Source organism: Eucalyptus grandis, chromosome 6 (assembly GCF_016545825.1).
Source record: "Eucalyptus grandis isolate ANBG69807.140 chromosome 6, ASM1654582v1, whole genome shotgun sequence".
NCBI classification, from domain to species: domain Eukaryota; kingdom Viridiplantae; phylum Streptophyta; class Magnoliopsida; order Myrtales; family Myrtaceae; genus Eucalyptus; species Eucalyptus grandis.
Genome location: NC_052617.1, coordinates 47451415 through 47469318, shown reverse-complemented (window position 1 = coordinate 47469318; position 17904 = coordinate 47451415). Strand labels below are relative to the sequence as shown.

At 40.0% G+C, this 17904-nt stretch overlaps 1 protein-coding gene and 1 non-coding gene across 2 annotated transcripts; both read right to left on the bottom strand.

The window, feature by feature from the left end:
* Nucleotides 1-129: 129 nt before the first annotated feature.
* LOC104453779 (chaperone protein dnaJ 15) lies at nucleotides 130-6004 on the bottom strand. The gene is made up of 11 exons (XM_010068404.3): nucleotides 5415-6004; nucleotides 4296-4419; nucleotides 3137-3219; nucleotides 2944-3055; nucleotides 2763-2867; nucleotides 2613-2663; nucleotides 1849-1938; nucleotides 1661-1769; nucleotides 1415-1563; nucleotides 1283-1336; nucleotides 130-759 (listed from the first exon to the last, which is right to left on the bottom strand). The coding sequence occupies exons 1-11, from the start codon at nucleotides 5537-5539 to the stop codon at nucleotides 508-510; spliced, it is 1254 nt and encodes a 417-aa protein (XP_010066706.2). The 5' UTR covers nucleotides 5540-6004; the 3' UTR covers nucleotides 130-507.
* Nucleotides 6005-7905: 1901 nt separating this feature from the next.
* Nucleotides 7906-17466, bottom strand: LOC104453778. Its single transcript, XR_005552156.1, has 14 exons — nucleotides 17017-17466; nucleotides 14816-15025; nucleotides 14282-14475; nucleotides 13847-14196; nucleotides 13054-13278; nucleotides 12743-12933; nucleotides 11396-12634; nucleotides 11076-11244; nucleotides 10783-11001; nucleotides 10532-10669; nucleotides 9651-9885; nucleotides 9500-9559; nucleotides 8321-8392; nucleotides 7906-8234 (listed from the first exon to the last, which is right to left on the bottom strand). It is a non-coding gene; the product is annotated as a zinc finger protein BRUTUS (transcript).
* Nucleotides 17467-17904: the final 438 nt, after the last annotated feature.

Below are 17904 nucleotides of genomic sequence, written 5' to 3'. Positions count from 1 at the left end.
ACTCTGCGAAGGATGCATTTCTCAGATACATGACCCAATTGTGAGAAGTCATTGTTACTGTTGCTCAAATGGGATTTGAATACAAAGAATCATGAATCCGACGGGCAGAGGCATTATCCGAAACCATAATTGAAATAAATCATATCGGGCATTCGCGATCATTATACTGTACTGCAGGTTAGAGTTATTACATGATTGGAAGAACAGCAACACTAATGGCAAATGCGAGGATTACTACAAAAGGCACCACATTTCCTCTCCATTCTTTCTCTCTGCCTTTTTTCCTTGATACAATTACATCGTGTCAGCACTGGGAAGATGAAAACAAGATACAACTAATAGCCACTATAAACAACATTGATTCTGCATAAACAGCAAAAAAAAAAAAAGACCCACAAGACGAGTAATAAGTGAATATGAGATTGAAGCTCTTAAGAGACAGCAAGGTAGTGCCCTGATCGGTTGAATGCTGGATGAATATAAATACACTCTATACAATTCTACAATTCAACCAACCCTTTTATCAGATCCTCTGAGATTAAGGTTGAACCATTTCTTTTTGGATTTGTCTTTTCCTTCAACAGATCCATCTTCCACTGGACTTCCCATCTTCGAATCTTCACCTGGAACTCTGTTGCTGCTGCTGCTGCTGCTAGTACCATTACCAGCAGTACCACTGCTACCAAAGTCACCACTTGCTACCCGGGTTACAGTGAACGAAGAATGAATGCCATCCCTTTGTTTTAGTAACTCATCTACCTAAAATATACCATAGATTAATTCAGCTAAAGAGAAGAGGAGTCATGTCATCCCTCATGTCCAAAAGAGGGGGAAAGGAAAATGCGGCAGTAACCATCTATCAAAGACTTGACTTAATGGGTTAACATCATAGGAGGACATCTGATTTAAGGAAAACTGCTAATTGGAGAAAATGACATTTGGAATAAGGATGACAAATGGCATGAAAGTTGCAGCATCTTTCAAGTGAATAGCACAAAAGTTTCCATATCTGAAATCTTAAACGGACATATGTAGAATGCATGGTTGTATGCGTCAGTGCATAGAAACACATCTACTAAGGCAACATGCTTTGAATAGAAGATCCCTCATAGGAGAGATGGCCTCAGATATTCATATCGAGCATCTAAATGAGGATATCATTATTCTGCCAAAATGAGATGCTAATAACAAAGGAACGAATCATGTTAGCTGATGTAAATGGCTATAGAAGAATCACAGATTTTGAATGAGCAAGACAAGCCAAGAAGAGAAAATGACATACAGACTGCTTTTCCTGGCTGTATCTGTTGGTCGCCTCCTGAAATCGTGCAAGGGCCTACAAGTATCAGAATAAAATCATGAGAATGTGCATGAAGCAATAAGTACGGAAATAACATAGGAAAGAAGAAGACACCTTCCTATACTCTGTCTCAAATTGGCGTAGATCCGTCCTTTTTCTCAATATCTGAGCCTCAATTTCCTTCAGCTTCAGCGTTGAATCTTCATATGATCTTGCACATAGAGCCTCTATCACGTAGCTTGCAGGCTTGAAAAAGTTATCTCCTGAATCAATTTAAGAGTATTAATCCACCTAAATATCAAAGGGGAATCCTACTTCTGTTGCCAGAAGAGACCAAAAGCAATAGATAAGCTACCATACCATAGACAGCGAAGATGTGAGTTCCAGCTTTAAGTTCTGAAACCTCACAAGGTTGTAGACCTTCCAACCTTTTAAAGAATGCAGCTTCAGGATCCTTGGCCATTGCCAACTGCCCACCACTAACAATTAGAAATAGGAAATGGGGTGAAAAAGGTAAGTGAGAGGAGGAATAATAGAAAGAAACGCACTGCATTCACGGTTGAATCCATTCGGTAAACTTGGAAATGTAGAAAGTACATTCCTGCAGATGTCACCTTGCCTGTTTTCTCGCTGTCTTCCTATATAAAGAACAAATAATCTTATGACTAGAAAAAAAACAAAAAAAACAAAAACAAAAAATCCAATAGAATGCCAAATAAATCAAAAACTCTAGAAGTAGAGCAGATTGCATGACACAGATAACAATATTACAGAACTCATAAATAGCTCTTGATAAACAAGTCTTCCATGATTCTTACTTGACTAGAACAAATCACAATTGCAACGAAATGGTAGCAGTAGCACTCGCCCAGAAATTATTCACTCTCCAGGTGCAATATTTTTTATCTAACTCAGCCACAGGCCATGGTCCTTTTACAACATCCCTTGACTGCACTATGTCACAGCAACTCATTATTAAAGAAAACCCCAGCTCATCGTTTCATCCTTAAACACGAATGCTGCTATCACGTCATTCATTCTTACCATATCACAGCTACAATAACAGTAACAGCCTCACTAGCTGAGTCCAAAATTAAAAGCAGGATATGTTCTCAAGATCGCAAACGTGATACCAACAAACTGAAGAATGTGAAAGGAAAAAATGCAACTTGGCTTTTTATGTTTTAACACATGATTGGGACAGTCCCCCAGCTAAAACACCAACAGCTGCCCTCCCTTTAAAAAAAAAAAAGCCATTTTTCCCCTTTCGACAAAACAGAGAGAAATGGAAAGGTCCAGACTAGTAACGCACCTGTAAGGCCAAATTATAACCACCATTGGCCTCTTGTTCGAAGTAAAGCAACTGGATAAGAAAACAAAGAACAAAATAAATGAGTCCCTGAAACAAAACCATCCAGAAAATTTAAAAAATTAATACCAACATTTGCTGTGAAAAGCTTACTTTGAATTTGCTTTGTGCTGTGGAAGTGACTCTTACTACAATACCAGCTTCTGCTTGTTGTTCATTAATTGTTACACCAAAAAAGTGAGCACATTGCTTATCCACCTGCATGATAATTCAAAATCAGAAGAATGTGCTCTCACAGATGCTGATCAATCAGTCTATAAACAAAAACAAGCACCTTTCCACTGACTGATGTTCCAATTGGAAGGGGTCGTACTGTTACAGTTCCATTGATAGCTTCTTCAAGAACATTGGCAGAGATTGTAGTTTTGATTGGCACACCCAGTTTGCTGTTGACAAGTACGATGAGAGATGCAAAAGAGCCAAATGAATCTTTAAAAAAAAAAAATCCAGACTGTTGATAAAAGCACCTGAATAATGCTGCAAACATTGTATTGACAGTTCCCAGGTTAGACAAGTCGATTTCCATATCCAAGCCTTCAGCATCGAGAGCCTAATTTATTTCATGAATATGAAATTCAAATCTTATTGTTTGATTGATAAAGTAAAAGGACGATACGGAGAAAAACCATGCAAGAACTAAATTTCAAAAGAAAACAGAACAAGCCAAATCTACTAGGGGCACTGCAGCCTACTATTTCAAACTGAAGTTAACCAAAATATTAACCCGTCTTTATAAAACCATGCATCACTGATCCCCATAAGGTGTCTTCTTCACAAAATAAGAGCAGCATCTGCCTATGCCATTGTGAATGACATATTATATGAATTCCATGCATGAGCTTTACAAAAATGAACTAAAATAGCAGAAAATAAAGCATTAATATATACATTAAGTTCAACTCTTTTCAGAACCCTTATTTGCATCCCTATATCTGTATTTCCACGCTTTAGTCTTACGCCAAAGTCCAGCCTATGCATAAGGGGAGCATCAAAATATTTAGATACTAAATGACACACTTATTCAACAACTTAAGCTTTGAGAACAGTTGGCACCAATCCCACAAAAAAACTTACAACTTCAATTGCCACTACTGACTTACTGGAGCTGCCCATTCATACATCATAAGATGAAACAATCTAACTTAGGAGATAGCATGCATGATCAGGCCACTTAGAAGACACTGCTCAATCTTTAGCAAAATTCTTTGAACCTAAATCAACACAACCTCTGCAAGACTAGTATAACCTCATAAATTCACAATGTATCATATCTCACCTTATCAAAAAGCCAAAGTCAAGAGATATTATTACTCGAAGCAAGCGCAATCAAATGTTGGCACACAAGGTGGTACACTTATGTACAGTTCAAACTCCCAGCTACCCTCTCTCCCTCTCTCACCAAAAAAAAAGAAAAATCTCTCCTTCCACACTTGAAATGCCTGGGTACAATAAATTGGCATTGCCCACTCAACACAACAGCACTTCACAGGAATTCACGTGCCAAAGGCAACATTCGATCACATCATGCTAAGACATTCACATGATTGTTCGTACATCTAGCAGACATGCACAAGCACATTTCCAAACAAGTGCACAGGGAAGAGCGAGCACGATCAATTGAAGCACCTCAAACCCTGCGCTATCGTATTGTCTCCTTTTCTCTGGGTCAGATAGTATGTTGTATGAATATGCAACCTCCTTAAAAAGTTCAGAAGCTTCAGGATTGTCAACATTCTTGTCAGGGTGATACCTGCAAGTTTAAAGAAATAATCATATTAAATTATATATTTTTAAAGGTTAAGACTGAAGATCTCTCGAGGAGTCACGTTAATATATCAAAATTATTGCACTAGACTAAACTTAAAGAAGCATTCCAAGCACTACACAATGGTTGTTGTCAAATGAAAGGCTCTGCATCTGGCCTAAAATGATCAAGAAGCATATGTTTAACATCATACTAGGGTGGCAATTTAGTTAAAGAATATCTTTTTCTCACATATGCCATCAACTAACTCACATTACCCTAGAACAAAAGTTTTGGCACTTTCGATAAATGATTTACCGGGAGACGAAAGCATCTAGGGCATAATTATTCGAGCCAGATAAAGGACAGGATCCAAGATCATCATTTTTCATCAGTTATATTTGTCCTAACAAACTTATCATAAACATCACTGCTGCACAGACACGATATGCAATTCCAATTAAAAAAAAAGAACATTTGGTGGAACTAAGAAGTCATTTCTATCGAAAGCGTAACATCCAGACATCAATCGAACAAATGTCTACGTGTCCTAAATCATCAACAGGCCCTCCAAGCGCATGAGACTCCACCTACAGTTGCTCCGTTGACTGGAACACTCAGAGGAGCTCCCGTGCCATCCTCTTCATCATAATTGGTCTGCTCGCCTGAAATGCCACGGCACATATTTGGGAAATCCCATTACTAAGAGCGTCCGAATCAATCACCAAGACCCAGTTCGTAACTCGCGCGCTCCCAGCTGATTCTCATAAGATTAAGCTACTAAACTGAAACCGGCGACGAAAATCATACTCCAACAAAGCTACTTCCTTTAATTCATCAGAACCAGCAATGCGCATAAGCAAGCATCGACCCTTCTCCTAAACTCCATTCATCCGTCGAAGTCGACCTCTAATTCTTCAGTCACAGGCATACAGCACCGAGAGAACGAAAAAACGGATTGAGAATAACTCAGGGGAGGAAAAGGAAAAAAAAAAACATACTTGAGAGCAAGCTTTCTGTAGGCAGTTTTGATTTCCTGATCGGTCGAATCCCTGGACACATTCAACACCTCGTACGGGTCTCGCCGCAACGCCGCCGCCGACGGCCCTTCCACCTTCGGACCCATATCTCTCCCTCCCTCTATCGAAATCAACCCAGTTCACCTGGATTCACTCCATCCCAAATCTCCAGGCGGGAATTCAAAAAACGAACGGAGCCTCCCTCCCCCCAATTCAACTTAAAGAACGAATTTTTTCCGCCAAAAAGACGAGGCGCGGAATCCGAAGCATCGGATCGCGCTCTTCTTCCGCCCCCTCGGAGTCCGCGCCGGGGAAATGAGGTCCCAGAAAGACGCCGCGAGGGCGGGTGGTGGGCCCGGCGAGCTCGACGGACGGGAGGCCCCACCGGATCGCGACGGCGGAGGAAGCGAAGGCGGAGGAAGGAAGAAGATCGGATCGGATCGAATCGGCAGCGAATGGAGCTCTAGGGTTTTTCGAACGTCGGAAGCCCGTCAGCTCGAGCTGCAAGATGGGACCCCCACCCTCTCCTCTCCCCGCGAATGTCTCGATTTTTTCCCTTCTTGTTTTGTCCGGAAGAACTGGGTTCGCCCCGTCATTTTAAGAAATTTACAGCGAGATCTTCTCGTTGAAGTCAACGTGAGTTATTTTTATCCCACGTCATCTCGCTCTATATATTTTCGGAAAAAGGAAAACTGGGCTGCGGAAAGCAATTAGAGCTTCCATTGTTTGGATCTCGTGGACAAATTCGACTTACTTACGTCCTTTCATTTTCGGAAGAAATTAAATGTACGTGTTTGATCAATTCTCCCTTCAAGATTTGTTCCGGATTTTTGTCGGTATTCGAGGACTATATATCAACATCATATTATACTCGGGATGAGGGAGTGGAATGGTACTGAATCTCGTATTAAATGAGATTGAAAAATGTTTGGAGATGTCAATATGTCAATTTCATAGTAAATATTTACATTGGTTCCAAGTGTCGTTGAGAATATTGCCATTTCATTGGGCAAGTGATTTTCAAGCACTATTTTTTAAATATTTCAAACTCTGCTGGCACAAGTTATACAAAATATTCTTTTTAACGACAAAATATACATGATTTATAACTGGACGTTAGAGATATATTTCTGCATTAAGTAAAATCAAAGCAGCTATAATAGGTTAGACTTACTTTATAAGACTCAAGAATCAAGAATGCTGAATAATAATAATAATAATAATTTCTAAGACTATTTTAAAAATCAAATCGTTTTAAAGAATTTTTGTCCAATAGTCAAATGCATAACCGAACTTTTACTTTTAGTTTTGAAAGTAACAAAATAATTAACAATAGCAATATTTAGCTATTTTTAAATTGAGGATGATTCCTAACCCCCTTTTTGATCCATAAACAGGTAAGTCCATTTTGATAATATATGGTACATATTCCTTCCCAAATTAGCTGTATAAATTCTATTGGCTATTGATAGGTAGCTTATATGCTTGGTAAGATATTATTAAATTTATTTACTTTTAATTTATTTTTTTCATGAGAAAAAGGGGGCCACTAGGCATTGACCTGGTTAGAGGAAGGGACCATGGCAGTGAACGGGAACAATTGAAAAGACTCCACACATCAAAATTGTAAAGCCAAAAAAAAGGATACACAATTATAGTTACAAATTAAAATTCATTAAACTTGGGGATCATTTTTGGTAACACTCCGGAAACAATTGATTATATTCCTTTATTATCGAAAAAAAAAAAGAACATAAATCCATTTGATAAAATATTTATTTCTAAAAATACAAATCAATCTTTTTGTTCTCGAATAAAATTGGAATAGAATTAAAAATAGAAAAAAATTGATTCTTATTCTCAAAAACAATTCCTAGAATCAATTCTAATTTTTTTTTCTCCTCTTTTTTTCTTTGCTCTTCTTCTTTTTCTTTTCTTCTTCTTCTTCTTTCAAAAACAATTTTCAATTCTAATTTTTTTTTCCTATTTTCTTTTCTTTCTTTTTCTTTTTCCTTTTCTTCTTCTTCCTTCCTTTTGGCTGGAGACGGAGCCAAAAGAGGACCAGCAACCTCACCGAAGCATCGCCTCCATGGCAACAACGAGCTTTGCCGTGGATGGGCGAGGCTTGGCCTCCCCAGGCGGCTTTGGCCTTGCGCTTTGGCCTCACCAGCCGGGCGGGCGAGGCTCCGATGAGCTCGTCGCCCGTGATCGATGACTAACCGTCAAGAAGGAAGAAGAAAAAGAGGAAAAAAAAAAAAAAAAAAAAATTATATATAATAAAAGTATTAAAAAATTTTAAAAAAACAAAATAATTTAAAAATCCTACCAAACACATTTTTATTTAGAGAAATTTTGGACAATTATTAAGTCCATTTTTTTCTCAGAAATAGAATAAAAAAATCATTTTTGATAAGAAATTACTCAGCAAAATTATTACCAAACGCCTTCTTGGACTTCCTATTTCCAAGTTCGATGAGACTAAAATGAGCTTTGGTCTTCTCCATTTCATTTTTGGACTGACCGCACGATAGTCAAACTTTTGGCATGTATTAGCCTTACACAAAAGCAGGGACCACAACACCAGTTTCCCATTTTGATGGCAGACGATGTACATTGCCATGTGTGAGAAGGATGGACGGGAAATACTCGCCAAATTTCGATCTAGCGTGATGTCGAGCAATCCACATGCGGTGTATCGACCTTAATAACCCGGGTGTTGTAGGATCCACAGAAGCCGCACTTATGGTATAGCCAGTGGAACGGTGCCGTCCCCTTTTTATCACAATCGTTGCACAGTATGTCCTGCATCACCGAAAAGAGCAACTGAAGACTAGTGGACCGGCTGCGCCAGCACGAAAGATCTAAGGAAACAGAAGAGAAATGTTTACCTGGCAGCGATCCCTGTATTCTTCTGGAAGCACTTCCGAGGCTAACAATGCATCGAGCATGCCAAAGTAAACCTAAAACCACAATGAAAAACAGGGCTGAAACGGAATGAGAACCTGATCACGTGTTCTAACCTTGCACAAAAGAGGTACTGCCCTTGACTTACAATGCCCGTCAGCCCAAGTTTATATAAAAGTACAAACGTTTAATAGACACATCCATTTAAGGTTTAATGTTATTTCTGTTTTCACTGAGACCGACACCAAAAAAAAATTAAAAAAGAACAAAAAGAGGCCTCATATAATGAAGAGATTCCAGCAGGCAAAGACTAGCTAACTCTATAAGATTCATGTAATGGAAAATTAAGAGAACTGAACTTCCCAGAATGCTTGTGAATATTATGGTCTGCCCCCAGCCTAATCCTACAGTTGACACTTGTTCAGATTGAAACTTGAGGATTGAGAAATCAAATTCCTCCGATGCTCAGTTAGTGGATAAGTATAGAATAATTGGATTGGACCTGAGCAAGTCTTTAAAAGACTCAAGGAGGAAACAGGCAGGAGATTTGCCTGGGGTAGGAGACCCTGTGTTGTCTTCCGTATTCCCTCTTTGTTGGGAAGACAAAGATAGACAGGGAATTAAGGGGCCTCACAGTGGAGAAGATAGACTCCACGTCAGGGTGTGCATGCATGCCGTGGCTATTGCCTGGTAGGTTGGTATAGTAGCCATCTGCGCTTAGGGCACTTAGGGTGAGTGAGGATGGGTGAAAGGCCTACTATAGGGTTAGCATGCCTTACAACACTGCGCACAACCGCAGGCTGACCTTGTAACTCCGGTTGTGAGCAGCGCCAATAAGCATAGAATAATTGGACACTTATTTATCATAAGGTGGCTTTTCTAAGAACAGAAAGGGTTTTTATGAGTCCATAAAGGATTTTCTTTCCCCAGGTACACATCCAGTTTACATCAACTGAGTGGCTTCCAACAACATCACCAAAAAAAAATCCTGTCAAAGTCCTACAAGAAATAACTGAGAAGAACCATGATGGGACTTTTCTAAAGCACCCTTGAAAAACTTTACCCAAGTTCTAAAAGAAATAACTGAGAGGAACCACAATAGGAATTATCTAAAGAAACATTCTTAAACATCTAAAAGAGGACATAACAACTAATGTTCATACCGCCATATCTCCCAAGGATCTACTGCAAATTGGACAGACATAGTGGCTGCATGTGTATGCCTGACATAAGGAAGCACGATGTTCAGTATCTTCAGAACCAACACTCAAGACACCCAAATTAGACCTGAGCAGAGCCAAACATGAGAGAAACCTGGAAGCAAGCTGAATGCATGAAATGGCCACAGGGAAGAGCTTTCACAGTTGCACTCGATGTGAATAAAAAATCACAGCAGATTGGGCAATTTGTCTCCAGACCTTTTTCCCGGCACTTATGGTCAACCAACTTCATCCCCAAACAACAGTTGCAAGTCATGCAATGAAAAACATCGACCCCAAGACCCTTCCCAAGACGGCATAAATTACAAAAAGGGCAATGGTAAATATTCCTGGAGGGAAAAAGGAAATAAGATTATTCTGTAGTATGAATGTATTTTGGGCCTTGTGCCAAGGTTGATCCCAGAGACAGAGAGAATTAACAGAAATGATGCTCCAGTAAAAACTTGGCAACCAAAACTCTTTGCTAGGTAACTGACTTAGCTTGGATGCTCTGGACATAAATGAAGTATCAGACTAAAATTTTTATAGGAATAATAACAATAATAGCAATAGACCATTACAACATTACACAAGCAAGATTCAAGATTGCTACCACATACACTGACATATTTAGAGAATTTGGGCTTTGCAGAAACTCTAACTCCATTTTGCAGTTAGCACCCAACTTTAAGGCTATCGATTGATAAAGAAGATTTCACGGGGGGACAAAGATAATCGACCAACAAGGGAAAAAGATGCCATATATCGTCTTTCTCATGCCATAATCCCCTTGCAGACGACTCTTCACGGTTAATGTAGTTTTGGAAAAGCAATTGAAACACAAATGCATATGTGAAAAGAGACAATTCGATTGTACAGAACTTCATGAAGAATGCAACTTCTTTAACACCGTTGACCAAATAATAAAAAGTAACTGAGAAGAGAAAAAAAAATACTCAGAGAAATAATTAATAATATCGTAGAAAGTATCCATACCTTTCATCATCAAAAAATTTACAAATGCTACAATAGTGTTTTGCCATTGAGAGACCATTGCATGAAGGTGTTGCACAAATTTGTCCAATTGGCTGAATCTCAAGGCAATGCATGCACATCATTTCAGCAGTGGCTTTCCTGCAGCTCGATTTAACACAAGTTTAAGAGCGAGACCATGAGAATTGTGTGAGCACTCTAGTGTGCAATATAGAACGTCCTAGGATGGTGCATGCAAAATTTCATGAAATCACCTGTCCATGGTATGGTCACTGACATTATCATGGCAGAATCTGCATGTATACAACTTGCCACAGCAGGCAGCACGAAGCTTGCAGTTTCTCTTGTAATGCTCACAACCGAACACTTGTTTCTCTGAATCTCGAAATGATGGATAACATCCCAGAAGTATGTCACTTGTAGAATTTTCAGCAACAGCTTCAGGTGTTTTTTGTTGAGCAGCTATCCAGCGACTGCACTCAGTCATGTCAGAAAAAGGGGAAGCTAATGAATAGATGAAGTGCAAATGTTGGCATTGAAAATGAACCTGGTCATCAGATGTTGAATAAGATATGCCTTTCTTCTTGGGTCAAGAGTTGAATCCCTAGAAACTTTTCTTATCTCTGATTCAAGTTCACTTTGATTCATTCGGAAGATATCCTTCCATCCAGGCTTGAATGTTTCACTACGATCCAAGCTTCCACAAATATCACCACCTAAGAAGTGTGGATACAATAAAATTTGGAATTATGAATATCTAAGTTCCAATTTGGTGACATAGCAGAAGAATGTCAACTGCAGGAACTCAATGCTGGTGCATAAGCAAGAAGCACATTCACAAGAGAATAGTAAAAGCTCACAATATACCAAAAGACGAGCCACTCTCTGATGAAGCTGTATGCAAAGTTGTAGCAGCAGCTCCCTCCCACCACTCATTAAGCCATTCACTGAACATGGTGTTTTTAGTTGCCTGCTTCCACGTGTCCATCACATAGTTTTGCTCCTCCTGGGTGAGAGCAGAAGTCACCCATGGCAACATAGACTGGAGAACCTCTGCGCCCATAGTACCAATTATCCTACCAACTAGTTTTTCTTGTTCTTCAACTGAAAAATATTTAACAAATAATGGCCATAGCTCAAGTTCCTCTCGGAAAAGATGTTGATCCAAAGTAACCTTGATGGATCTGCACATGCCTTGAAGTTTGGTGGACAGCTCAGCGTACTTACTTGTGGTCTCATGGTGATAAATAGACACAAAGTTTCTTCCATCTGAATTAAGTGACAAAAGTTCACTGTTGAAGCATTCATGACATTGTGTGAGCTCTGAAAGTGTAGCCGAAATATCTTTGAAAAGTTTCTCTTCCTGCTTATGGTCTAAAGTGTAGGAGTGACTCACATTGTGAAGAGTCTCTTTGGATTCTATAGCTGGAAATACTATATCATCCTCTGCATTACTATGGGCTTTATATAAGCCCCGCAATAGTTGGAATCTACCAGTGAACTCCCTTAGGAAAGTGCCATCACAATTCTTTAGTTTTCCAGATTCAACATCCAGATACTCTAAGTCCTTGCGGATGGCTTTATGAAATTTAAATATGCTGTCTATGGGACGATTAGCATTTCCAACTTCGGCAGAGCATATATCAATTTCCCAGTTAAAAAGACTGGACTTGAGGAATGGGGCACATTTGTCAAAAGATGAGGACCACAAAGCATTTGTTGATTTTGCAGCAGCAAGAAAACCTACTCCGAGCTTATTAGAATTCACTCGTAACTTAGTTACACAAGTTCGATCATCACCAGACAAAGTATTGCCATATTGAAGTCCTCTAATTTGATGACTGTCATGGTCTCTGTGACAAAATCTGTTGCCTTGCTTGATTAGCCTTTCAAAAATAGGTGCCTCATCTTCACAACCAAGAGAAGTTAAGTCATCAGCATAAGACAATGAAACGAACCTACAAAATAGACCGTCTCTCTCCATGCTGCTCCCTGTCAATCTTTTGGCAGGACATCCAGTTGCACTAGAATACAAAAACTTTTTGGAGTGGCCTTTACATGCCCAACCAGAAAAAAGTGTAACCAGTGCAGAATCTGACGATGGAGCTGCAGCCACAAACTCTGCAAGTTACAAATAGGCTAGACACAACGAACAGAAAGCTTGAAGAGCAATTTTGCTTTTACTTTCCCCAACAATTAAGGTCAAGGGTCTACCTGCCATATGCATATTCTGAAGAAATGACTGTGCTTCTTCTTCACTCAGGGATCCAATCAACCATGGTAAGACTGACTCAATTAATCTCAATGGCATCAAGCATAGGCTCTGGTACAGAAGTTCTTGCTGCTGTTTGGGGCTGAAATGCTTTCTGGCTAAAGGTAGTACCTGGGAAAGTGATATTTAGATCCTATTTGGGAAAACAAGTGACCATCGACATATACAAGCTATACTGTCTTCAATTAATTGATCTGAGAGAAAATGTCCTGTCTATGGGAAATTTTAGGTTATCTAAAAATAGTATGCACACCTTAAGTTCTCATTCTGGAAGTGCTTCTTGATGGAATCTATCATTTGATCAGCATGTGAGCACAACTCTGTATTAAATCCAGCAGAAGTTGTGTTGGCTCCATCAGTCTGAATACTTTTGATCAAATGCCTCAGCCGATCAAATTGTATCTCTTCTGCAGCATGCTCCTCAACAAAAGAGAGTTCCAAATCTACAGCGGGGAAGATAACTTTATCCTCAGCCATGCTGCATTTAAAAAGAAAAGCTTAGAGTCTGCAAGGGACAGTACAGCCAAAAGAATATTCAAGTTGAAAGGAAATTCTAATAGCTGAATTTTAAGAACATTGATCTGTAAGAAAACCAGTAAAGTTAGTCAGCAAGAGAAAGGAAGCTAGGCACAGCAAGAGACTGATTCGGAAAAACAAAAACAAAATATACAATTTTCTCTCAGAAACTAACATCGACTGATGCTAAAATTACTCCTAGGGACCCTTAATGTTACGTGCAAAATTAACGATAGAGTAGGTCACTCGTGAAAGAAAAATTATCTCTGACTCCACAAAGCAGCTGCTCAAGCATCCATATTTTCTATGGGAGAAAACCTCCACCACAACAACAGAGAACCAGTTACAAAGAGATACCGCCATGAGATATTTTAATTGCTTAAGGCTTTGACCAAGTACAAAAAAACCCTCACAACCCAATCCAGTCACCTAAAATATGTTTTCTGAGAGGAGATTCAACAATTACTGAGACCCCATACCACCCCATCAAGAACAATAAGCATACTAATATAAAATAAAGACCACCATACCTGTGAAATATACAAACTTCAGCAATAAAACACAGCTTCTTGTTAAATGCAGATAAATCAGAGAAACCTCCAGAAAATTGGAGTCTTTTGGCTGCCTCAACTATATCATTCAACTCTCTTCTTATTGCATTATGCCAGAACAAGATTTCATCTATAGGATGAATCATAACAGAATCAGCAGGGTCAAGTTTCACCTCTTCAAATTTCCTTTTACTGCTCTTTGAAGATTTAACCGCACTGTCGTCATCCTCAGAAGAATTGCTAAACGATGATGGGACAGTGTTACAATTGTTCCCATGACTCTTACCAGAATCATGCATTTTCACCCCTTCAATCCAGGAAAAGATAACCTTCATTGAGAAAATTTAATGTCAGCCAGTACTCTTTTTTCTAGAAATTATGAAGAATATGGCACCACCCTCAGGTTATTTTCACCTGTTGAAGAAGCTTTTCTTCAGGGATTATCTTATGCAAGCATTCAAGCATATCCTCATATTCCTCAGGTGATATGGAAGAGGAGAACCATGGAAGAAACTCAGCCATCATGTTAACAGGGATGCTGCACAGGAACTGCCATACTAATGATGCCTGTTCGTCAAGGAAAACTTCTCAATAAGCAAAGGGAAGACCTGCAACAACCAAAGCAAGTCAGAGATACTAGTATCGTAGTTCCAAATACAAAGTAAATATTAGAATAAACTGAAGAAGAACCTAAAAAAGTTAGTCATGCCAAGAGAAAGTAGTTCCAAAACCCTTAGGATCAACGCCATCAAAATTAGTCTTCCTAAAAACTGCATGGGAATCCATCAACGAAAAGCTTGCAGTACACATTGATAGATAAGACTAACAAATAAAAGGAAAAATTAAAACAGAAAGATGTCAAATAGATAATGAACATAAGTGAATAATTGGAGAAACAAAACATTAAATGGCCGCTCTAAAAAGGTGATGCATTAGGGACAGAAAGACCTGTTCCTCCTCCTTGGACAAGTGCTGGCTAATTGATGTTTGAAGAGCTCCCAAGCATGAGGCCAATTCCCTCCTGTAGTGTTCTTCATTTTGCATCTGTGAGTTCAACAACTCAAACAACTGATCAAATAAAAAACCCTCTCCTTCGTGTTCTAAGGTGTAAGTCCTGGCCACATTCTTCACATGTATATCCAGAGCTGGAAATATGACCTAGATTTAAAACTGGAAACATCACCAATCTGTAACTTCAGAATCTCAAGCCATATCTCATATAGAGCCACGAAAAAAAAAGGCAAAAGGAAAGAGGAAAGACCACAAACCGAGATCATTGATAATAGAAAATCAATATTAAACGCAGGAGAATATGAATGCAGTCTCTATGCTTCCGCAGAGACCCAAGTCTCAATTAAAGGTCCTCTTCACATATTAAAAGAACCTTCATGGCACTATTAAAGTTGCATGAGAAGCCTTGCCATTTCAGAATACAGTGTTCGGTCAAGTCTAACATGGCCCAACTACTTTTACGCTTGCTGCCCTTCCTTCTAAATCTTTTTGCACCATCCACTTGGAATAAGGTAATGCATAAGCAAATTAAGGACAGTTAACCACATGTATGGCTCAGAGAGACTACTCCACTCTGGACTTACCCCCTTGTCTGAGAAGGAGAAGGGTTTCTCTGGACTTTTTCTTTTCCTTTTTCTTTTGGGTGGGGGGAGGAAGGGGGAGGGAGGGAGAGTGTGAGAGCTTCAGATTCGCATACTTCCATTATAAGGCGACACAAATACCAACACAGTACTTCTAAGAAGCTGCTATCTTCTCTCTAGTTTCTTTCTATATTCATTATTGTATGGACTGAGTAAATATGTTTGTATTGTTAGGTGAAACTATGAAATTTTCTCTAGACATGACTTGATTCCTTTCTCCTTTGACAAGATATTTTTCAATTACCCTTGGTGTTTCTAGGCATTTTAGCTTTTCCATATTGTATATTCCAGCTGGCCTGCACTTTAACTTATCTGAAAATAACCTGGGACTTTATTTTGATTATCATTTCAGATCATGCTCTTTCAAATCTCAGCCCTGCGAAAGGGTACAACTACAACTATGGGCTAAGAAGAAGTTAACTTCATGGAGTAAAAACATGTAAAATGTATGTCACTCATGCAAGAGGTGGTCAACTCAATTGCAAAATGTATCTCACTTTAGAAATTTTGTCAAAAGCGAAATATACATTGCCCAGGAGAAAACCTGAATGTAAATAAGAGAAACAAGTACCAAGTACTCAATGTCCAACCAAATGAGCATTTGCAGATGAGGTAGTGTGGGATAGAGTATATATCTTTTGGCCTAGTACATGTATCCTACTTTTAAAAATTCAATCGTATATACACCTTGGGATTGATGTTCTAGCATAGTTGTGGAACTTGATGCAGTTCAACAGGGATTGTCTTAGTTGAAGATAGGGGCCACAAAAAGTGATTTGTGCATTGGATGCTTCCACTTGCTAATCTAAGACATTGCATCCCCTCGATCCTCTACCAAGGGATTGCAAAGAACTCCACAAGAGTTCAATTCTAGACTTGTTCACAAGAGCAAAAGAAGTGCGTAGAAATGGGCAGTTCTCAACATTTCTGAGAGCTATTTCTACGGTATCCCTGCTGCTGGAATCGTGAATCTGTTGTAAGCTGACTCTTCAGGACATTCCTTTCCTCGATTTCTAAACCTGAGCGAGTGCTTTTCTTTTTCACTTATTGCCTTCGTAACCATAAGGCGAAAGGAAAAAGCTTTAAAGCTTCCTCAGGGTAGGTAACTTTGTGAACGAAATAATCAGTAGGAGAAGGCAAACCCGATTCGAACACCACAGCATACGAATGGAGGAAAGATTTACACAGTACATAGTCTAAGCATAGCAAGACGTCACGGTCTAAATCGTCCGTAATTCAGCCACAAGCCCTGCGCCACGAGAAGCGGAACAGTTCATTTGCTGAGCAACAAAGCCGTAGAACCACAAGTGCGGAAATCGCTAGTGAGCAAAAACGGAAAATTCGTAGAACTCGGAACTACTTCGATTCGACAGCTACCATCTAAACCAAGTCCAATCAACACGAGCACCATGAAAACTACGAGAGAAAGACGAAAACCGAACCCCGCCGAATATTAAACGGCCAAAAAGGAGCGAAAACGGCGGCAATGCAGCTAACCTCGTCCTCGGCATGGCAATGGTGCTTGTACATTGCGCGAAGGAAGCGGCACCTCTCCGACAGAGGCCCGATGCCGCCGCCGCCGCCGCCGCCGCCGGTGGCGATGGCGGTGGCGGCCCGGTGGAGGCGATCGAGCTCGGACCGGATGGCCCGGTGGAAGAAGAGGAAGATCAAGATCGGGGAATCGAGGACCGACTTCATCGAACGGGCGGGGCCGGCGGGCCCGGACGTCGCGGCCGCGTCGCCGCCGCCGGCGGGGGGCTGAGGCCCGGCCACAGGAGTCGCCATGCCTCACATGCGCGAGCTCGAGGAGGTGCTGAGGAGCAGTTCGCAACGTCTGTGTGCTCGCGTCTCCCGGATTCGGCCTGCCGTTTTCGCTCTCTCTCTCTCTCTCTACGTTCTTGCTTTCTCTGTGGCTTTCTCTCTCTAGGCTCTGCTCTGTTTTTAACTGTGGATTCTCTCCCATGGCAAGTCAGGGAACTTGCGACGGGTACAAATAAGAGAAGGCACGTTTCCTAGTTCCCGCGGCACGTGGCGCCTGACGCGAACAGGTCGCTCAGGAGGGCTTATTGCATTAGCACCAATTCGATTTGATCATATTAATTTAGCCCACTTCATTCCCGAAACCTTTTGACAATTTTTCATTGGAATCTTTCTGGCCAATTATGAATCCGAAATCACCAATATGGATATCAACTGTTTTATGCAACATAGTTAATGTCATGGCCGATTATGAATCGAAAATCACCGATATGGATGTCAATCGTTTCATCTAACATAACTAATGTCAACGTGATAAAAATTACTTTTTTTATTTTCTAACAAAAAATTATAAAAATTGTCGATATCAACCTCCTTTGGGTCAAATAAGATAACCAATGTCTACCT

Excerpts from the sequence above, each read along its gene's own strand:
- LOC104453779 (XM_010068404.3), bottom strand. The coding sequence starts at position 5,539 with ATGGGTCCGAAGGTGGAAGGGCCGTCGGCGGCGGCGTTGCGGCGAGAC. Across the intron at positions 4,420-5,414 it reads TACAGAAAGCTTGCTCTCAA|GTATCACCCTGACAAGAATG; the intron begins GTATGTTTTTTT and ends TTAAACTTGCAG. Across the intron at positions 3,056-3,136 it reads ATGTTTGCAGCATTATTCAG|CAAACTGGGTGTGCCAATCA; the intron begins GTGCTTTTATCA and ends ACTTGTCAACAG.